Genomic DNA, 23,720 nt, shown 5'->3' with positions numbered 1-23,720 from the left:
GCAGCAATGCCCATTCTTTTATTCAGTCTCCAAAGCTCTGAGATATGTGCCATTGTCCACACTTGGTCCCCTCACAGTTATTTTTGTCTGTGGAAAATGTCTATCTCCTTTATGACATGTCAGTCCTTTTGCTCTGTTGGGTTGTATCACAGCATAGTTGTATATGTCCCAGCTCCAAAGTGTCACCTCAGCCCTTGGGTTTTGATAATTCTATACAAATTAAAGTACTATCTAAATTAGGAGTCCAAGAAGGGAACAATTGCTGAGTAATAGGAATTTTGAGGAAACTTAGAAGCAAAATTTGTATTCTCTAAAACTTAAGCTCACTAGTTTTTGGAGAAGAGATTATTTCTTTGATATGAAAATAAAGAATGTAAATCCTGGGGGATCTGTAATTACTGTAGTTAGTATGTAACAGAAGGCACAGAAGCTTCTATCTCGTTTGCAGCATTCTTCACAGATCGCAAGTGTTATTCATGGGTTTGCATCTTAAAAAAAAAAATATATATATATATATATATATATATATGCTTCTAATTGAAAAGAGATCTTGATGACATGGTGGAGCATAAGTTTTAAATGAAAATAATTTTGTAAACAATGCTTATGTTGTATGAACTTCAGATAGGCATTTCTGCAAACATTTATTGTTTCTGTGTAATAATGTGCCTGCCACTGGGCTAGGTGTGTCAGTCAAGGTTCCACCAGAAAAACAGAACTGTACCAAGGAATTTAACCATATTAAGAAATTTATTACAAGGAATTGGCTTACATAGTTATGGAGGCTGGCTAAGCAAGTCCAAAATTCACAGGGAAGGCCATCAGGAAGGGTGGGCTGGAAACTCTCAGGCAGGAGCTGATGCTGCAGTCCACAGGAGGAATCTCTTCTTCCTGAGGGAAACCTTAGTCTGCTCCTAAGACCTTTCAACTGATAGGATCAGGCCCACCCAGATTATGAAGAATAATATCTTTTACTTGAAGTCAACTGATTGCAGATGTTAGTCACATCTACAAAATACCTCCACAGCAACACTTAGATTAGTGTTTGGTTGAATAACTGGAGACTGTGGCCTAGCCAAGTTGGCACATAAAGCTATCACCCCTGGCAATTTTAAATTTATAAAGGAAAACAATGTATAATTGTTGTTAGCATGGAGCTTATAATTTAGTTGGGGTGGTAATAATCTTCACCATGACAGAGTGCCTGGATTATAAGGTTTTTATTATTTCTGTGGTATTTACATGATAAAGACCATTGAAATTGGAGTCGGAGACCTGGGTTCAGACCTATATCTCCCATTAATAGCTTGAGAACCTTGGAGAAGACAGGGCCTCATGTGAGCCTCAGTTTCCTTACCTGAAAAATGAGAATGGCTAACCTGTCCCTCAGAGGGTTGTTAGGACCTGGGTAGTTTGCTGGGTGATTGTGGTGGTATCTTCATCAATAAGGTTGTTCCAGTGCCCATGAAGCAGTAAAGCATTAGACCACATCATTTACTGAGAAACTGCTGTGTGCTTAGTGTTTTCCTAGGCACTGCAAAGGGATATAAAGGAAATGTACCCTGTCTGATTTTGGGTGGAACCTGAACAATTTGGTCACATAGTTAGACGTTGCTAACGATTTTGTGTTTGCTGGTGGACATTGCTCTCCTAGCTAGCAACGTTGTGTTCTGTGGTATATGCTAGTATTTATTTCTTTGCCTTTTGGGATTCATACTATACAGGGAAGCTCTTGGTTTCTGGGTGTGATTAATGAATGGACCAACTTGGGTAACCCCATGTCGGAGTTGGGGAGATTTATTATATTGCTGAATCTGAATTTACAAAGCACTAGGCCATAAAGTCTACTCTGAATTTTTAAGTAATTTTATCTTTGATTCTGTAGAAGATGTTTGAGAAACCATTGGCCATTTTTCATTAAAGAAATAGAATTTGATAAAAACAATAGGATTCTTCTTTCATACTTGATTTGCCCTTTTGGGGGAGAAAAGAATTAAAGTTGGTATTTTCTTTCATATTTTTCTTAGAGTCTGTGCCACCTGACAGCAATAAACATAAATGGAAGATTCAGGGTGTCTGTTTTGCCATGACATGTAAAGACCACCTTGGGACTTAGTTCATTAGCATAACTTTGAGACATGAAACATGCATTTACTGACCGCACCATTTGGTCACATTTGATTTTACTGCAATTAGATCCTGCTTGGTTCTGTAAACTGGCCAACTTTAATTTCCTGGTCAGGGCCAACTATTGTTACCTTAGTAAGATTATATTTACCCTCTCTGTCTAATGCACACTTTATTACTATGTATAGAATCAATGTATTCAAATTGAAGACATTACTAGTAGAAATTATAGTGTTCTACTTACTAGTGTTCTTTTCCTTTCAGTCTAGTTTAATTGACCTCAAGGAACATGCATCTTCATTAGCCTCAGCGGGGCTGAAAAGGGACTCCAAATTAAAATCTCTAGAAATAGCCATTGAACAAAAGAAAGAAGAATGTAACAAATTGGAAGCACAGTTAAAAAAGGTAAGTGAAGTCTAAGAAAAAACATGCTCATTTTCTGAATTTATAAAATAGGAAAGGAAGAGACATTTTTCAAAAAATAAAAACCCCTTATCTTTTGTCATCTGGTGATAAAAGGATTAGTTAAGCAATCTTTATTCCTAAGAAGTCTGCATCAAGTCTGTCTGTGAACCTGAAAAGTTATCTTAGGTTTCCTGTCTGGGGAAACACAAAACAAAACAAAACAAAACCAAACCTTGACAAACAAATGAAAATTGTAGTAGAAGTGAAAAATATTATAAAAACCAAAAACCAGTCATTACTCTCTGGGCAAATCTCAACTATCAAAAAAAGATAAATGGAAGTGTTTGCATAAACCAAAGAATCCAGGGGTCCCATTATACATTGATAAATTTTTACTACTTTCAGAAGTAGGTCAGTTTTTTTAATTGGAACTTTGGAAAACTTTACCCGACAATGTTAAATTTCTAGAAGTTCACCAAAATAGTCAAGTCCTTGGAAGATGTATGGATTGACTATTTATACTTGACCAGAAATGGTCTGAATGTCTAAGCAAGTTTGTATGTAGAAGCCTTCAGAAAAGAAAGCAGGATCTTTGTATTGCAGCATTAACATGTTTTCTCTAAACTGGACATTTTTGTGGAGTACATTTCCAGTCATGCATTGTTCCTTTGACTTTTTCCCTGTGTTGTTTGGTACGTCTGCATTCATTGTTCACGTAAAACTCATAACATTATGAGTTTAAGCATTTTGTTTCCCTTTGACAACTTATAAACTTATTCAAAAGAGATGATAAGAATCTAAACAATCAAACGAAGCATATAATAAAATTTGACTGTATAATTCATAGCATATTGGAATGGGGATTTATTTGCTAGAGTTATGAAAATATATGATATGGATGATAGGGATGTGAAAGCATCATATCTGTGGAGAAATTCTGGATATTTTAAAATTTAATATACTATTTTGTACGTATGATGCAATATATAACTGAAATGTGATTATACTATGTTCACTTTACCACAGAATTTTAGGGAATTGTTATGAGATTTCACACTAATAAAGTCTCCTTACCAATACAGAAAGAGATAAATATACAGGTCAAATCTCTTTACCAAAAAACAGCCAGAAAATCTCTATATTACAAAGTCTATTTCCTAATCCACTCAACATCTCACTTTTTTCAAGCAACATCTAGTTAAGCAGAAATCTTGAGCAATAAATAGAAGAATTTAAACTGCCTATTTGAGGGTGTTTATGTGGAGATTGACTTGGCTATTTATGCATTGGGTGTATGATACATATTCTTGATACATATATGAATGTTTTCTGCAATATGTTATACATGTATATGCATATCAAGAAATGAACCTAAGAAAGGTACTTTTTATTTAATGAACAGTTTTGTGATCATAAGGCAGACTCTCAGATAACTCTGTGAGAGAACTTCTTTGGCTTCCTGTGGTGGTCTTTGAGTTATCTTACCTCACTTGCAATGTGCTGAGTTCTGAAGGAGAGCCCCAAATAGACCTGGGCATGAAAGATGCCCTTCATCAACTCTGAGGAGCCATTATGGAGTTGAGGGCATCCCATATATTATTTTTGCAGATACATACTTGACACCCTCCCTTTTAGTGTAAGTCATCTATGGAATTTGAAATCCTCTAAAAATTAAAAGAAGGAGGTTCATGTATTGATGCTTGTAGTTTCCATGTATATGACTTAACTAGTTTAATAAATGAATGTCCATGCAATTGAATTTAGTTTCTTTCAACATAGTTATGGTTAACCCCCAAAAGTCAATTAGAACATGTGGTTTCCTTCGACTCTCAGATAGACACCATGTTCTGAAATTCATAGATCAAATCCTATAAATATTTTAGCATTATTCCTGATGACATTTTAACATTCTGCTACATCACTAGGATGAAAGTAACAAATATGGTTGTCTTGCTATAAAGGACCTATTTAATTTATGAAAAGATAATTTATTTCTAAGTATATAAATAATCTTTGCTTATACTATCTCCTAAATGCATAGTACAGTGAGATTAAATACGGTAATTATAATTTAAATATTTTTATACCTAACCTGCAGATGTTATTTTGTTATTTTTGGCCCTGTACATCAACTAAATTAGAAAGTTCAAAATACTTTTTCTAGTAGTCTTTAATTTCTGCTAATAAATAGTTCTGTAAAAACCTCAAGTACCCATCACCTTAAAAAGAATTGAGATCTACATGAAATATTTGAAAATATAAGCCAACAGTATGTGAATATACATAAAACACATCATTTACTCATGGAAAAATAAGCAGCTATAAAAGCTTAAGGAGTGTCTGGGCCTCCTTTTAAATAAAAGGGTATGTGACTTGTATATAAAATATAAAGGGTTACTAAATGAAAGCTGAAAACATAATAGTTTTATTATATCATAAATAAGCCATGAGTTCCCAATGGAATTTTGCTTAAGATTTGTGAGCGTCCAGGTATTTTTATCATAAAATCCATACAACACTGTAGATGTGTTTAGCTGAACAGAAACCTTGTTTGCTAGTGACAGTGGAATCCAAATGGCGATTTAAATTTGCTTTTGTCTTATAAACAATGCTTGAAATTGATGAGTTTTTAACAGAAAAGTTTGTGGAGACCATTCATACACATAGTTGCTTTCAACCCTTTACTATACTATGTCAATTTAAGACAGTTCCAAATACTTTGTGTCAAAAATGGTTACTATAGGCAGAAAAGGAGCTATTCCTTACACATTCCATCCCACCTCTTAAACAATCCAAGATTCACTTGTAAGGAAATCTTTACTGATATTAGTGAGGCTGATAAAATGATATTAACCAAATAATTCTTAAGTACTAGCTATGAGTGTGCTTTATAATTTAGTGCATTCATTAATCTTAATTAGACACCTAGGGGTTGAGAAGAACCTAGTGATGTGTGGATCATTTTGTCTTTCAAAAGAGTATTTAGTGTTCAATATGTAGAAGTAAATTTACCTGAAATGACTAGAAATCATTTGAGAAGCAACAGCAATTCAAAATGTTTTTATTTGTCTTATTTGGTAATTTTCCAATTAATATCATTTTGAGGAGGGTGTTTTTTAAAACCACAGTCAAACTATCATTTACTTTATCAAAGTTGAAGAAAGAAAAAATTCATGTTCTTCAAAGACATGTCTTGGCTTAAAGCAAATGAAAAGATCCTACAATATTTCACCTTCTACACCTTGACATTGAGCCCCAAATTAATGATGCAAATATTTAAGAAATACAACTTGAGAATGCTATTTAAAATAATATTTAGTACATTTAAATCTGCAAACATTTAAATCTTCTACACAAAATAGAAGAGCATTACAGATTCTAAAGGACTTGGAACATAGTAGGATAGACACAAAAAATGGTATTTTTTGTTATTATGAACTACCAGTGGAAACTGGTAGTAGACAATGGATAATACTGTATTTTGGTTCCCTTTAATCTTCCTACTGACTTAAATTTTTTTTTTCCCATTTGCTGTTAATCCTGTAATTTCTTGCTTACTGATATTTTGCTATTGCTAACCTGCTGTTTGCTGATCTGTATTTTTCTAAAGTTAGACTGAATAGAAAATTCAGGCTTGTGTTAATATAAAAGAAGAGCTATAAATTCAATGATAAGATTTAATTAATCTTTTATTATTACCATCTTTGAAGTTCAGGTAACAAATTGCAGGCTTGGCCAAAAGCACTTCCTCTGATTCATTGCTGGAGGCCAGCACTTCATGTATCATCAAAAGTGGACAGCTTTCTTTATTTCATGGGTTATTTAACTTGAGAAAGGGAAAGTAACACAAACCTTCAATTTCTTATTCCAGCTATTCTTTTTTAGGAGCCAAAGTCAACATTTCTATTTCCCTAGAGCCTCTCACTTTCACTGTGGAATGTTTAGAAACTGAAATTTCTTCCTTTTAACCATGAGTTTGTCTGTGCAAATGCACTAGATTTGTTGAGCTAATGCTGTGTTTCTGGATCTTTCCTTCTTTCCCTGTCTGTGCTTCAATGCCTCCCCACCTTTTCAATGTAGCAAGCTGAGCAGTTGTTCAATCAGATGTACAATCCAGTAAGTCATTTATGAAAGTTCCCGCTGTAACATATCAAAGCATGAGGATCCATTGATCACGTCACAGTGTGCCATATTGGGGATGTTTCAAAAATATTTATATGTCTCTTCCCATTTCCGTTCTGTCAAAAGAAATGACCTGTGCAGAGGCCGCTGCCATTTCTTTTGAAAGTGAAATTAAAAAATTAAGAACTCAGGGAAATATTGCCAGCTCTGATATTACCTGTCTTAACTTCAACCCTAAGTCGATAGAAAAACAGAGGTCAGCTGCAGATCTAGGCTCATAGAATTCTTTCCCAGATCCTTCAAACATAGAGTTATCTATGCCAAAAGGATAGCATTTGTAAAACAGCAAACAACTCAATGTATGTTATATTCAAGGGATAGAAGTTAAAATAGGTTTATATTTTAAAGTAGGGCTATGCTCTTTGAGACTAGTAAATGCCTAACATTACTGTGGGTTTTGTAAGAGTTAAAATCATATCATTTGAGAACAAACTAAAATATAGTCTCCTAATAACAGATAGTAACACTTCTGATTATAGCTTAATGGTACAAAAAAACAGGTAACTAGTAAAAAATATGTGTAAAACAGCCCAGATGCCACCACTAATTTTTTTATCCTCATGACAAGTGTGTGTTTATATGAAGCAGTTTGTTTCTTTAACTTATTTTTTTTTTTTTTTTTTTTTTGCGGTATGCGGGCCTCTCACTGTTGTGGCCTCCCCCGTTGCGGAGCACAGGCTCCGGACGCGCAGGCTCCGGACGCGCAGGCTCAGCGGCCATGGCTCACGGGCCCAGCCGCTCCGCGGCACATGGGATCCTCCCAGACCGGGGCACGAACCCGTATCCCCTGCATCGGCAGGCGGACTCTCAACCACTTGCGCCACCAGGGAGGCCCTGTTTCTTTAACTTATTAAAGAAGAAGGGCTTTTTTGTTTTTCCAACTTAGGTGACTTAATGGGAGAAATCATACATAAAGGTGACTGGGATTTGTTATGTGGCAGATGTGATCTGTGCTATCATGCATTCTAATTATCTCTTATTTATAAATTCCCATCATGGGAAAAAGGAATAGCAGGGATAAAGGAAACAATTCAGCCAACTACTTTTTGTTAAGCTGCTGCTCCAGGATACATACAGCATGATACACAAGATGCTTGGGTGTATTTCATTAGATTCAGTCTCCACCCTCCATTCTTTAAAACAAATTTTACTTTTGCAAACAATTCCTCAAGCCTCGTTGGAGCATCTTTATTAACCTCTTTCCCCATATGTGATTTTTAGCAGAGCAACAAAAATATTCCAAATTTCCTTTCCCTTAATATTTGAATGGTTAACAAGCAGGCTTAGGACAGTGGAGATGTGAAGAAAGACAAATTAAGATTGGGATATCTTCAAGCTTGAAAATTGACCCTGAGAAAAATAAGTGTTTTCTGTAGATCATTTTAAAGAGGTGTAAAGTAATCCCACTGAAATTGTCTCACACTTACTACTTAAGGACAGGAAAAAAACCTAAGTATGTCATATTTTAGGTGTGCAGGGCAAATGGGGAGGGCTTTGTTTCTGCAGCAGCTATGATTTATCAGGACCACAATAGGAGTTCACGATCCCTGTTAGGATAGGTAGGGCCAAAGAAATAGTTCTGTTAACTTTTAGACCATTTCCAGAAATATTGATGACATGGCACGTATTGGATTTTGCCTTCATTTTAACCCAGTGATGGGTCTCTAGGATGCAGAAGCAAACTTTTCAGTCCTTTAGGTGACTAATTCAAAAGTCGTTGACTGATTTTTCTCCCTGAGTTAATTAAGCTAACCCATTGTTTTGGCATCCTGGGAATATAGCTGATTATTAATACAGCCAGTTAATATAGCTCATTATTATTATTTTTAAAATTTATTTTATTGAAGTATAGTTGATTTACAATGTTGTGTTAATTTCTACTGTACACTGAAGTGATTCAGTTATACATCTATATATTCTTTGCCATTTTCTTTTCCTTTATGGTTTATTACAAGATATTGAATATAGTTCCCTCTGCTATACAGTGGGACCTTGTTGTTTATCCATTCTATGTATAATAGTTTGCATCTGCTAATTCCAGACTCCCAATCCATCCCTCCCCACCCCTCTGCCCCTTGGCAAGCACAAGTCTATTCTCTATGTCTGTGAGTCTGTTTCTGTTTTGTAAATAAGTTCATTTGTGTCATATTTTAGATTCCCCATATAAGTGTTATCACATGGTGTTTGTATTTCTCTTTCTCACTTACTTCACTTAGTATGGTAACCTCTAGTTTCATCCATGTTGCTGCAAATGGCATTATTTCATTCTTTTTATGGCTTAGTAGTATTCCATTGTATATATGTACCACATTTTCTTTATCCATTCATCTCTTGATGGACATTTAGGTTGTTTCCATATCTTGGCTATTGTGAATGGTGGTGCTGTGAACATAGGGGTGCATGTATCTTTTTGAATTATAGGTTTGCCCAGATATTTGCCCAGGAGTGGGATTGCTGGATCATATGGCAACTCTACTTTTAGTTTTCTGAGGAACCTCCATACTGTTTTCCATAGTGTATAGCTCATTATTTTAACTCCCCTGTCTGCAGATATTCTCAGGGTTCAATTCTTTTTTATTTATTTATTTTTGAATTAAAAAACATTTTTTATTTACTTTTGGCTGTGTTGAGACTTTGTTGCTGCTCGTGGGCTTTCTCTAGTTGCAGTGAGTGGGGGCTACTTTTCGTTGAGGTGCGCAGGCTTCTCATTGTGGTGGCTTCTCTTGTTGCAGAGCACAGACTCTAGGCATGTGGGCTTCAGTAGTTATGGCATGCGGGTTCAGTAGTTGTGGCTCACGGGCTCTAGAGCGCAGGCTCTAGAGGCTCTAGGTAGTTGTGGCGTGTGGGCTTAGTTGCTCCACGGCATGTGGAATCTTCCCAGACCAGGCTCGAACCCATTGTCCCCTGCATTGGCAGGCAGATTCTTAACCCCTGTGCCACCAGGGAAGCCCTCAATTCTTTTTTAGACTGATAGAGATGCAGCATGATGAATTTTCTATACTTTAGAGTGTTTTTAAAAAATGACTATGTTTTTCTGGTTATAGAAATAAAGTATGGTCTCAGCAGAAAGTTTGCCAAAGTATAGATGGATGTAGGAGAAAATAAAAGTAACAAGACACCTTAGTGCACAGAGATGATAACTAGGAACATCTAGGTTGTTCCACACCCAGATATCTTTTGATTGATTGTTAGTGTTCTTTCATCTCCTGTTTCCTTTTCTACCCTTTTCCTTCTTTCTTTTCTTTCTCCCCCTTCCCTCCCTTTTCCTTCCTTCTCTCCTTCCCTCTATTCTTTCTTCTTTTTTCTTTTTTCTTATCTAATATCTATTTCTTTTCACGAAATTGTGTCAAAGTGTTTGTTGAGTTTTATATCCTATTTTTATGACATATCATCAGAATTTTCTCATATAATTAACTGTTCTTCTAAAACACCTTTTTAATGGTTGTATGATATTCCACTCTATGTTCTCATTCCCCAAACGTTAATCATTTCTTCCCCCCTTTTTTTTGCCAGTATAAATAATACACTGAAGAACATCTTTCCATATTAATTTTCCCACATTTCTATTTTTTAATAGAATATAATCCTGGGCCAGTAACTTTTAAAAGCTCTCAGTAGTTCCCGCTATGTTGCATTTTAGAGAAGTTCTATTAAGGCATGGTTCTTCCAGCACTGAATAAAGGCATTCTTTCTGTCACATACAGACCAACACCAAGGATTTTCATTTTACATAAGTTTGACAAATGCACAGGTGGAATATTTTTTCTCATTTTAACTTTCATTTCATTAATTACTAGTGTGGTTGAGGTTTTTGATTCATTTATTAGCTGTTTGTATTTTTCTTCTGTAAATTGTTTCTTTAAGTTATTTAAGTACTTATTTTTGAGTTTTCTGTTTTGTTCATTGGATTATTCTATATGGGTTATTCTGTGCTTTATATGGAAACTTCGTCAGATTTGTGGCAAAGTTTTATTTACTTTAATTTTTTTCTATAGAGAACTATTTTTACATTCTTGACCCGTGTTTCCCTTTAGGATTTCCTCATTGCCTTTATGCTTAAAAGTCATCCTCTGATTTCAAGCATAGACACTCACCTATATTAAAATTTTTAAATGTTACTTTTTATATCAATTTAACCACCTTATCTATCTTTAGATTACTTTGATTCATGTTGAGTGGTGGGGTTCTAACTATATTTTTTCTAAATGATCAACTAGTTATCCCAGCACCATTTATCAAGTAATTCTTTCTGTATCCACTGATCTTGCTCCTGTTTTGCACTAAATTCTTATATGGATGAATATCTTAATTTCTGAGCTTCTGTTTAGTTTTATCAATTTCCATTGCTTGTTGAGTCAGAATTTTATTTATTGTGGCTTTATAATATTTTTAAACATCTAGTGCAACAAATTCCACCCTACTTCTCTCTGCTTTTTATTAAGTCTTGGTTTGTTTTAATGTTCTTAGCCTTTAATTTTCTATCATTCCAAGTAAACTTTAGGATCACCTTGTCAATTAAAAAGCATAGTTGTTTATTTTAATTTGAATTATATTCAACCTATAAAATAATTTTAGAATGATTGCTATCTTTCCAATATTTTTTTCCCATTTCGTGAACTTGATACAACTTTTATCTATTTCAGTTATCTTTTACAGTAAAGTTTTGACATTTTCCTATTATAAGCCTGTGATGTTTCTTTTTAAGGATATCCCTAAGCATTTCTATGTATATAATTTTTAGGTTACTGTTGTGAATACTATATTTCTCCTTTTATTTTCTAACCAGTTATTGGTACCTAGGAAATTTATTTTATTCTTGTTTATTTATTTTGAATGTGGCCACCCTACAAAATTTGGTGAATTATAACTTGTTTTTGTTAAATAAGATAATTTTACAGTCAGTCCTATGTACATCCGTCTGAACTAAATCAGAATAAATAAAAATAAAGCTTTGAAGTCCTCCTGGGAGTATTTTTATCCTAGAGTAGAAATACACCTTCTACTTTGAAAAACCTTTTACATTAGTCACTCCTCTAATGCCATGTCTTAGGAGTCTAAAATGTTGTCTGTGTATCCTTATTACTTCTTATAGTAATAACCTTTCTTCAGCTTAACTACCACTCTCTACTCCTGAAGGAGTTTTGTCTTGTCATTATAAACACTGTGCAGGTTATCTTCAGGCGAGTTCTTTTCTTCCTTTAGTTCTTACTTCTAGACAAGTAATATCATTTTTTCACCAGTCTCCAATACCTTCTTTGCTGTAGCCCTAATGGTTATTGTGCCCAGGGATCGTATCCAGAAGCCTCTTATAAATTTTTAATAAATCTTTAGACTTTCTGGGTCCTAAATTTAGTGCTTCATTTAATACCATCATTGCTGCAGGGCAAATGTTTGATTTGGAGGTACTGGGGGCAACTTTGCTACTGGCTAAGACACACTTGAGACCCCTCTGTTGTTCCCAAACATATGAGGACCCCCTGCCTGGTCACTATCTTTTGAAATCCCATCTCTTCTACAAATTCACCTTTTGTGGGACTCATATTTTATGTAAGGTTTTACAAGAAAAAGACCAAGCATTTTTCCAGTCCAAAGGGAAAAAAAATTTTGTTCATGTTCAGTGAACTCTTCCTGATTTATATGTCATTATAAGACTTCAATCCCAGGGACATGATAGGCTGAATTATAAATACTTTCACAGTCCTTGCCTAGGTACAGTTGTTTCTTTCTATGATTTTTTTTTTTAGCCAGTGTCTGAAAATTATTTGATTCACTCATAGACTAGCTAGCTCCCCTGACACAATGGAAAATTACAACTATTTAAGAGATAGTTGTAGCATACATGTAGCATGTACAAACACACATATACACACAAACAAACATACCTCACACTGAATCTGGGCTTTCAGTACTTAAAGAATTCAAGTTATATTCGAAGTAACACTTAAGATTTGAAGTCACATGTTTTGTATCAGACCATCCAGATAATTACTCAGTTCTCTACATTGCTAATTTTAGGAAATTCCATAGTTAAAAGGTATTACATTAATAATTATATTTTTGTGTGAAGGGTCTTAAGAAGTGTTAAGCATACAGTTGGTTCTTTTTATTTTGTATATGTGGAACTTAAACAGATGTTCAAAATAATTTTTCTTATGTTTATTATACATATCCTATCTGTCTCATCTATGACAAGAAATTTCTTTTTGGAATGGTTGTTATAATATGCAAAATGTGAATACTCAGGATGTAGTTAGCTGGAATTGTGAAAGAATAATTTCCTTTAGCATTAATTAATGTAAGACTCAAAGGTACATCGTTATTAGTTTCCAGACATATTTTTTAGACTCACCTATTATATTTGGTATTAATTAATTGGATTTAAAATAAAGTTTAAATTTTATAACATGTTAGAGTTCTAAAATCACCCTAAAAACTCTATTTTAAATAGTAATATTTTGTTTATAACTCAGAATTATGTGAAGATTGGAACTTACTGTAACAGATTGAAATAATGTTTAGAGTAGTTTATATACCCTGTTCTGCTGTTAAGATATGAAAGGACCGTTAAAGTGTTGTTAACAGACACTAAACCCCCAAAGTGCTGCAGTGGAGAATCATCTTTTTACAGTGCATAAATTTAACAAATTATTGCTAAAACCATAAGCAGCATGAAAGAAAAGTCCTCAGATTCATTAGTTAGTGTTCTGCTTGCACTTTATGGTCATGACTAATTTATTTATTTTGAGAGAAAAGATTTTTTATTAAAATTGTTAAGACCCATTTCAAAGAGAGAATATTATTTAACATTATAATTGAATATTCCCTGCCTAGTTTCACATCAGGTTTCTGGACCAAAGTTAATACTTTCCTTTCTAGGCATTTGGAATGATGAACTAACATTTTATTGAAAAAAATCAATGGCTAACTTTCACACAAGGAGTGTAAATAAACTTGTGATTTGTCATATTGATACTATCAATCCTGGTATGGTTTTAATCACGTTTGCTCTTAACTTTGATTTAGATATAGTATTAATCTGTAATTTTGCCTTATTTCCTGAAATAGTTCTAAATTGTTTCATTAAAATAACCACTAGGTATTGTTGTGTACTCCTTGTCCTAAGTCATGACTAGATTTCTCTTCTGTGCTTGATTCAGGCTTTCAGAACCAGTTCACATCAAAATGGCAAGCTTGCCCACATCTGTGAGGCTCCAAATTTTGTTTTGATTGTTCCCATTTGCGGGGAAATTTCCTTACATATGGAAATGCAAGAAACATAATTGGGGGACCCTCAAAATTTACTGATCTAATATGTAATACAGACATTTTTGAAATGTTCTTTTCTCAATTTTCTGTTTCTATAAGATGCTTGAAATTTGCTCTAAAAGTTACCAGAAATATTTTGAAGCAGAACCAGATAACTGGATTTGTTTTTAAACTGACCTGTTTAATCAGAAAAATTAAATCTCTACATTAGGAAAAAAATGCTCATTGGTATTCCTTTGGTTTTAATGACTTGTGTATGTCTTTGAAAGTGACAATGTGCTTCACTATATTTATGATACATAAGTTCTGAAATCATTAAAAGAAAATCCACACCAATCTGCATTTTTCAAGAGCTAGATTCCTGACTAGTGAATGAAGTTGATGTGTCTTAGATGAATGGAATGGGCAATTGCTTCCTGACCTTTTGGGGGTACTAATTTAAAATCAACAGATTCATAGGGGGAAGTACTTATTGTATATTTTCAGTCTAAACCTTGAATAGGTCAGAATGCCATGGTAGGAATTTGTCAGGTAATGATTTATTCAAATGTATTTTTATGTTTTTGCAGTGCCTAAAGTACATTAGGCCCAAATCTGTTGTCTACTTTTGATCCCTATCAGGAACTCCCAGTCCAGATTAAAGAACCCATGTTTTAATTTGAAAAGGCAAGAGTATTGCCTAAATGCAAAGAAAGTGCTTCCTTCTCTCTATTTTTAGAGGAGGCTCTGGCCTTACAATTTTGAAGGAAGCATTGGCTTTGTAAGCTCAATTTCCTCCTGTTTTTCTTTGGTATAGTATCTCCCCATGTCTATAGATCACAGTATAACACACTTGCGCTACACTAGTTAACAGTTTCAGCCGATCCTCTGAAAAGTTGTGATTCATGCTGAGTAGAGCTGGTTAAGTTCTGTGGAAGACTTTTGCTTCCACTGCTTAGTTTGGATCAGGGATTCACCAGCCTACAGTCATGTGAAACTCTCTCTTCCCTTGGGTCTTCACATGGACACTAGTGATTATCCAAAAGCAGCTGTTACTCTTCCATCTCTATATGACTCTTTCTTGCAGCTTTCTATTGACATAAAAATTTTTTAAATGGTATGTATCTACACCTTTATTTAATAACCTTTCCAAGAATTCTGGCACCAATATTGAAGGTGATTTGACATAAACTCTTTTGCCCAGAAATCAGTAGACATTGATATGGAGAGAAATAGATATATTTAACTCAAAGGTGTTCTTCAGGTTGTCTATTCCTTTTAAAAGGAAGAATCATTAGCACCTACAAATTATCTAACAGACACCAGGCCAGCTGTAAACTTGGCTATGGTCTTTATTTTAATAACATGATCTAACTGTAGCATCACACACAGTGGTCAACATGGTCTAAATTTGGGATTGTTTTTTCCTAGGCTTTCTGTACCTCTAAACATCCCATGAGTCCCTTAACCGTACTCACTGGGTAGGTTTAAAAGATTGCCAACCCACTGAATTTCACCCTGTGCTGAAAACTTGCCTTGGTTTATCTTCTTCTCTTCAAGTAGCTAAAATAAGGAATGTGCTTACATACCTATCACCAGCAGACTGCTTTCTCTGAAAACCTAGCAGGGAGGCTTCTCTAAGGTGTATGTAGTATCTTGTCAATGAAAATTAAATAGACATATCAGTTTAGCTGTATGACAAACCCCACTGATGGGATGCATATTATAAAATAATAATCACAATAAAAACACAAATGAATAATACCTTCCCCATGTTTGTCATTTTATAGTTTTCACTGTCCTTAGAGAGGCTTATTCATTTGCCCATAGTCGTAAGACACAAGGCCATATTTAGAATCTAGGTCTTACAACTAGTAATCCTGTACCCATTTATTAAAAATTGTGATAATAATAATCTTAAGAATAAAAACAACCAAAATAAACCACAGCAGCTAACTGCTAGCTCTTTGTGAATCTTCAAATCTGAGTCAAAAAAGGAATTTTCACTCATCAGAAATAACCTACAAAACATTTATTCATTTATTTTGAGTGTTTCTAGCTGGTCATTACTTAGTTCATTAATTCCTTTTTTAAAAGATCTTAATGTCACCGGTTGGTTAGTTTGAGAAAACTGCCATGGAAAGGTTTTTAGCTGCCATAAAATAATGGTAATATAGTATAAAAGTAGAAGAGAATTAACATGAAATTTTTGTTTTCTTTCTCATAGTAATTGAAAAGCTGTATATTTTAAATGCTTTTCTGTTATAAGAGTAATGAGTTGATTATTATTATCACAAATAGAAGTAGTTATATGGAGTATTTTGTTTTAAAATAGAATACCTGCTCTACATTTTTTGACGGGAGATTAACAAATTAATATTCATTACTTCAATTTAAAATAAAATTATTAGATGAATAAACTCCTAAAGGAATATTAGCTCAAGATTCTCTTTCAGATTATTTTAATTATACTGAAAAAGCTCACTAATTCTATTCTATTCTATTATAATGAAACTCAGTGTATGCATTAAATAAATAAAAATAAATATTTTCTGAGAAATGTGGATGACAGGCTGCCTGATACTGTGTTGAACTGATATATCTTTTCCAAGTTCTTTTGCGTAGTTGAGTTTATTTCTTGAATAAGGAAATCTTAGATTAAAGAATGTGAAAGCAAATTATTCCCCATCTATCCTCATGCTTAAATAATATGTTACATGCAAAAATATCCTAAAAATAATTAGTTTGTCATAAATAAGAAATTTATTTTTATTTATACTAATTTTTGAAATTTTTCTACTAAATTATTGCAAAGACTGTCAACCTTCTAACAGTAGTATTAGTGTTAATTTTTCTAACCATGCATGATTCATTTGACCCCACAGTAGTTTGCAGCTTGCTTGCCTTGTTTTTTCCCTGAAATTTTTTTTTAAAAGTGTATAAAAACACAATGGACATATGCTCTACGTAGAAGACAGCAGGATAATTTAAGTCCTAATAAATTGTTAACATTTTATTAGTTCACACATGGATTTTGGAGATATATACATATATGACCTCTCTGAACTTTCTATGTTGAATGTGCACTGTTGTTAAACTACTTGTTTTTTCCCTGCCTGCTCTTTGAAGAAATCAATTAGGAATAATGGGAAACAAGGGGTAGGCAAAACATTGCAGTGCAGTGTTATTTCCATCTGTCTGGGAATATTTCAGCCAAAAGTTTATTTTGGGAAAAAAAAAAGCCAAAACGCACTGTCACACACAAAAAACCACAAATACTTTGGCTGCAAATTATTCTGCAGTGTTGTTGCTGTGTTGTTGCCTGTGTCTGTTCTCCTGTGTAAAGCTGCCCCCCACCCCCCATGCATGTGTTTGCAGATTCTCGTCTGTGTGCTTGCTCATGAATTAGCTCATCTTCCTCCCGGTTCAGGTTTATTTAATCAAAAGAACAAGAATTTATGGGTATGACTGTTAGCTGGAAAGCCCTTCTGCTTTTTCAAGGCTTTGTTTCATTCTACATCTTCTGCTGAAATTTCTCAGTGGGATGAAGTGTTCAGTGATCAGTCAGCCACGCTTATATGTTACCTGGCTTTACATATACCCTTGATGGTTCCTGGAAAAATAATTTAATATTGTTTTTTCTCAGTTTCTCTGTATTGGAAAAGGAAGCTGTTGGTATGAGTCACTTACTTAACTGTGAGGAGTTGAATTGTCTTAGTTCTGTTTGCCAAAACACCAGAAATAAACACATCACTGTCTCTACCTCCACCAAGCCCCCATTTCTTGTGGGGGAAAAAAAGCAAAAAGCAGCATCATTTAATGAGATAAAGTATTAACAATAAAAGAAACTCGCCTTAAAAATCAAGGTAGTTCTAAGGTAGCTGAAATTTGTAATTTTTCTATTTTGCCTTTTAACTGACAGTATACCCATAATTCTTGATAGTTGTTATTTTTTTCTCCAAAGTTAATTTCTGGGCCATTGGTGACTGCACTATCTATTGTTGTTCTAAATTGTTATCTTAACTACATTCTTTAAAAATATAATGTTGAAGGCTCATAATATTGAAGATGACTCCAGGATGAACCCAGAATTTGCAGACCGAATAAAACAGCTTGATAAAGAGGCATCTTATTACCGTGATGAGTGTGGCAAGGCCCAAGCAGAAGTCGACCGGTTGCTGGAGATCCTCAAGGAGGTGGAGAATGAAAAGAATGACAAGGACAAGAAAATTGCAGAACTTGAGAGGTAAACTTTGCATTCATGTTGTGAATTGTCAACAGTGAGTGAACATTGATTGCTTAGTTGCCCATCTCAGGTTGCAGTAAATTTGGAATGCACATTCATATTTCACGGAGGAAAAAAGTTATGCATGAGGAATATAGCCTGTAGGGATGATGTTGTGTTTCTGTGGGATACTCGGAAGTCAGTTAGCTTATCTTTTGAGGGCTTATGTACTTCTTCAGTGTTTGAGAAAATAATGGTCAACTTTCTTGAGTGATATCCATGATGTAGCATTTGTGCCAGCAAAGTGTGTAAGAGACTGAAGCTTTGACTACCTGAAAAAAAAATCACCTAAAAAGTCTTAGTATTAGTTTGATGGTAATCTGATTTTTGTTCAGTGTGACCCATTTTAGAAATTAGGTCAAGTCTTTTTTTTTTCTGATAGGCAAACAAATTAAAATCCTTAAGGGCTTCATTTTAATTTTAAAGTGTGGAAATATTCTGCCAGCCTACTGGTTCTTAAAAATACTGTTAATTTTAGATGTATCTACATGGGTTATTTTGGAATGATATTTTAGGACCAAAATTTTTCTTAAAAAGATAGTGTGAAATCACAGTGAAGTTATGATCATATTTTTCTTATTGCTGAGAAAATTGAGACCCTGAAGGGTTGAACGACCTTCTGAAGATTGGTCCTGTGGTCAGAAAGAGACAAAACTGTAGTGTAGGTTTCTTGACTCCTAGTCCATTTCTCTGAGAAGAAGGGAGCCATAGCGAGGATGCCCTAGATAATATTACTAATAGTAATTATGATTCAAAATAGATTATATATATTTTATGCTCACAGTGTAACAGGTACTCTGCTAAGCACTTGACCTGCAAGTACTGTATACCATTTTAATTCTACCCACAACACAGAAAGTCTCATTATCATCATTTTATAGTTGAGAAAACTATGACTTATACAGATTAAGTAACTTCCTCAAGATTGCAGAGTTTATAAGAATCAAAGTCAGGATTTGAACCCAGGTCTGACAGATGAGTGGCTGAGAACAATCCCATCCAACAATGGGCCAGAAAGAAGAAGCTAGTCCAGTAGCACTCAACAGTCTCGTAGCTGGCAGAGGGGCATCGCTGCTGGACCACAGGAGATCTGCCTCATCTTTATTAGCTTTCATGAGAGAAAGCTCATTTAGAAGGCATTTTTCTGCACTAAACCAGCCCTTCAGAACTGTAATTGAAAATCAGGATCAGCTACTATAAATATTTGCATAAAATAGCATAATTGTCTAGTTGGACAAACAGGTCTTAGCTGAACGCTATTGCCATTAAATCATCAAGAATACTCACGTTTTTATTTCCGCAATATGGAATGCATTAAAACAACAGTGATTTTACAGGCATTTATCTTTATGTACTTTCTGCACATTTTCTTTATCTCTGCCTTTGCCTCCCCTTAAAGCTGATGCCTCCCAGGCACTGTAATTCATAAAACGTGTGGTGGGACTTGACTCTGTCTCAGTTCTCTGCCTGCCTGTGTCTTGAGTCCAGCAGCAGAGCATAGTCTGGGAAATGTCTGAGCCCCAGTCCCAGCCCAGACCCAGAAAGGGGTGGGAGTGGAGATCAAGAGGGGAAGTTTCTTGGGAACAGGAGAGCTCAGCCTTGGCTTGTCTTTCTGAAGCATTATCTGCTGGGCTACATGTGTATTCTGACCAAAGCATCTTCCTCGAATTGTCAGGCAACCCTTTTCAAATTGGGCAGTATCTCCATTTGCTGGCTTAAACTACAAAATTCATACCTCATAATGTTGGGAACTAAAGATTTCTCAGCAGTGTGACATATAGCTCCATTTTGGAGTCATGGAGGAGTGTTTGCAATTAAGTTTGTGATTTTGAAAACCAAAAAATTGAGCTCGTAATAAATTTGTGGTCTCTGGTCTGTAATGTGACCTACCAGAGTCAGTAGACCTTTTTTTAAAAGCAGCTAGTGTTCTAAAATATTCCAGAACTTCCGTCATGTGTGAGAAAAGGTACGGGGTTAGGGATAACTCAAACTACACTGACACGTGCCTACTTCTCTCTCAGAGGGCGATTTGTGTTTGCTTTCTATTCCGTTAATATTCCCATTTTTTATTTTCTCCACAATATATACATTCTAAATAGCACATGCCTGGCACTTACATGGATGCATTTACCTCTTAAATTCTACGTGAATGATGTTTTTCATCAGCCATTAAAGAATCTGCTTTTCAAAGTGCATGTTGCTCCAGTGTGGTCCCTATGTGCAGTTCTGCCTATAAACCCTTGCACTTGATGCTGATGGCTCAGCAGGGAGCTTCTGCCTTGGACTGCAGGCTGCTCTGGGGGAATTTGACACAATGTGGTCAGGGGACCTTCAGCAAGCCCCTGAGAGCTGGTCCAAATCAGGCTGAAGTCATCATGAGATCACCAATGCTAGATATCTTGTATGTGCACAATCAAGTAGCTAGGGGCAACATTAGAGGCAATGAAATATGTAGTCTTTCTATGTCAGTGCTCATCAAGGTCTCTGAGTTTTATTTAGAGTTTCAGACTTAATCCTTTAGTGCCTTAGGGGAAGGAGAGAGGTTAACAGAGTCTGTCAAACAAGGCTTGCTGCCACTGGATTTCTGGCATCTCACCCACGGGAAGGAATCAGTCAGATGACCTTTCATGTAATTATCTTAAATATATTAGGGGCTTTGTCAGCATTTGTCTGGAGGTCAGGGAATGCCCAAATTGAGCCCTCAATCACATCCCTCCCCACTGTGAAGAAGAGAGTGGGTCCCTCAGGGGGTTTTACTCCTAAAACATAAAATCAGAATAGAAAACAAGGTAGCAGTGTGCCCTGGGATAACCTGGGCAGTGCTGGAGCTTGAGACTGAGAGGCAGCCCTGTCCCAATGTGGTGGGGAGCGAGGTGTCAAGCTCCATCAGGTGGATGCTGTGACAGTTCACATCTTTGGCTTCGAATGAAATACTTTGGATAAAAAAGCAAGTGTATGTGTCAGAATCTCTCCAGTTCTACCAACGTACCTACAGACAAGACTGAATGAATTGAAATGAAGTGTTCTCTGCACCACTAAACTGGGCTCTGAAGGAGGTGTGTTCACCATTTGGGCTCATCTCTAATACTGGAGATTGCAAGCAGAACCAGAGGAAATGAGGAGCCCCTGAAGAACTTTCGTGAGATGTGTCCAAAAAGACCTGGTCACACAGTTGGCACTCACCGTGTGGCTGACAGACTCTTGGTGCTCCAGCTGGGTGTCAGGCCTGAGTCTCTAAGGTAGGAGAGCTGAGTTCAGGACATTGGTCCACCAGAGACCTCCCGGTGCCAGGTAATATCAAACGGCAAAAGCTCCTCAGAGATCTCCATCTCAACACTAAGACCCAGCTCCACTCAATGACCAGCAAGCTACAGTGCTGGACACCCTATGCCAACCAACTAGCAAGACAGGAACACAACCCCACCCATTAGTGGAGAGGCTGCCTAAAATAATAATAAGTTCACAGACACCCCAAAACACACCATGGGACGCGGCCCTGCCCACCAGAAAGACAAGATCCAGCCTCATCCACCAGAGCGCAGGCACCAGTCCTCTCCACCAGGAAGCCTACACAACCCACTGAACCAACCTTACCCACTGGGGGCAGACAAAAACAGCGGGAACTATGAACCTGCAGCCTGCAGAAAGGAGACCCCAAACACAGTAAGTTAGGCAAAATGAGAAGACAGAGAAATACACAGCAGATGCAGGCGCAAGGTAAAAACCCACCAGACCAAACAAATGAAGAGGAAATAGGCAGTCTACCTGAAAAAGAATTCTGAGTAATGATAGTAAAGGTGATCCAAAATCTTGGAAATAGAATGGAGAAAATACAAGAAATGTTTAACAAGGACCTAGAAGAACTAAAGAGCAAACAAACAATGATGAACAACACAATCAATGAAATGAAAAATTCTCTGGAAGGAATCAGGAGCAGAATAACTGAGGCAGAAGAACGGATAAGTGACCTGGAAGATAAAATAGTGGAAATAACAACTGCAGAGCACAATAAAGAAAAAAGAATGAAAAGAATTGAGGACAGCCTCAAAGACTTCTGAGACAACATTAAATGCACCAACATTCGAATTATAGGGGTCCCAGATGAAGAAGAGAAAAAGAAAGGAACTGAGAAAATATTTGAAGAGATTATAGTTGAAAACTTCCCTAATATGGGAAAGGAAATAGTCAGTCAAGTTCAGGAAGTGCAGAGAGTCCCAAACAGGATAAACCCAAGGAAAAACACACCAAGACACACATTAATCAAACTAACAAAAATTAAATACAAAGAAAAAATATTAAAAGCAGCAAGGGAAAAGCAACAAATAACATACAAGGGAATCCCCATAAGGTTAACAGCTGATCTTTCAGCAGAAACTCTGCAAGCCAGAAGGGAGTGGCAGGACATATTTAAAGTGATGAAAGAGAAAAACCTACAACCAACATACTCTACCCAGCAAGGATCTCATTCAGATTCGACAGAGAAATTAAAACCTTTACAGACAAACAAAAGCTAAGAGAATTCAGCGCCACGAAACCAGCTTTACAAGAAATCCTAAAGGCACTTCTCTAGGCAGGAAACACAAGAGAAGGAAAAGGCCTACAATAACAAACCCAAAACAATTAAGAAAATGGTAATAGGAACTCACATATCGATAACTACCTTAAATGTAAATGGATTAAATGCTCCAACCAAAAGACATAGACTGGCTGGATAGATACAAAAACAAGACCCATATACTGTCTACAAAAGACCCACTTCAGACCTAGGGACACATACAGACTGAAAGTGAGGGGATGGAAAAAGATATTCCATGCAAATGGAAATCAAAAGAAAGCTGGAGTAACAAATCTCATATCAGACAAAATAGACTTTAAAATGAAGGCTATTACAAGAGACAAAGAAGGACAGTACATAATGATCAAGGGATAAATCCAAGAAGAAGATATAACAATTGTAAACATTTATGCATCCAACATAGGAGCACCTCAAAACAATGCAAATGCTAACAGCCATAAAAGGGGAAATCGACAGTAACACAGTCATAGTAGGGGACTTTAACACCCCACTTTCACCAATGGACAGATCATCCAAAATGAAGGTAAGGAAACACAAGCTTTAAATAATAAATTAAACAAGATGGACTTAATTGATATTTATAGGACATTCCATCCAAAAACAACAGAATACACTTATTCTCAAGGGCTCATGGAACATTCTCCAGGATAGATCATATCTTGGGTCACAAATCAAGCCATGGTAAGTTTAAGAAAATTGAAATTGTATCAAGTATCTTTTCCGACCACAACGCTCTGAGACTAGATATCAATTACAGGAAAAAAACTGTAAAATATACCAACACATGGAGGCTAAACAGTATGCTACTAAATAACCAAGAGATCACTGAAGAAATCAAAGAGGAAATCAAAAAATGCCTAGAAACAAATGACAATGAAAACACGATGGCCCAAAACCTAT

General features: G+C 35.6%; 1 protein-coding gene across 13 annotated transcripts in view; it reads left to right on the top strand.

The window, feature by feature from the left end:
- Positions 1 to 23,720, top strand: part of ERC2 (ELKS/RAB6-interacting/CAST family member 2) — a 985,114-nt gene that overhangs the window by 441,892 nt on the left and 519,502 nt on the right. For all 13 annotated transcript variants that reach the window (XM_060111325.1, XM_060111324.1, XM_060111322.1 and 10 more), the window contains 2 exons: positions 2,392 to 2,532; positions 18,012 to 18,205. In XM_060111325.1, coding sequence (XP_059967308.1) covers positions 2,392 to 2,532; positions 18,012 to 18,205 — 335 coding nt within the window. The remainder of the gene's footprint in view (positions 1 to 2,391; positions 2,533 to 18,011; positions 18,206 to 23,720) is intronic.

Source organism: Mesoplodon densirostris, chromosome 10 (assembly GCF_025265405.1).
Source record: "Mesoplodon densirostris isolate mMesDen1 chromosome 10, mMesDen1 primary haplotype, whole genome shotgun sequence".
Lineage (NCBI taxonomy): Eukaryota > Metazoa > Chordata > Mammalia > Artiodactyla > Ziphiidae > Mesoplodon > Mesoplodon densirostris.
The sequence above is the reverse complement of the archived record's forward strand: the minus strand, read 5'-3'. Positions and strand labels throughout refer to the sequence as shown.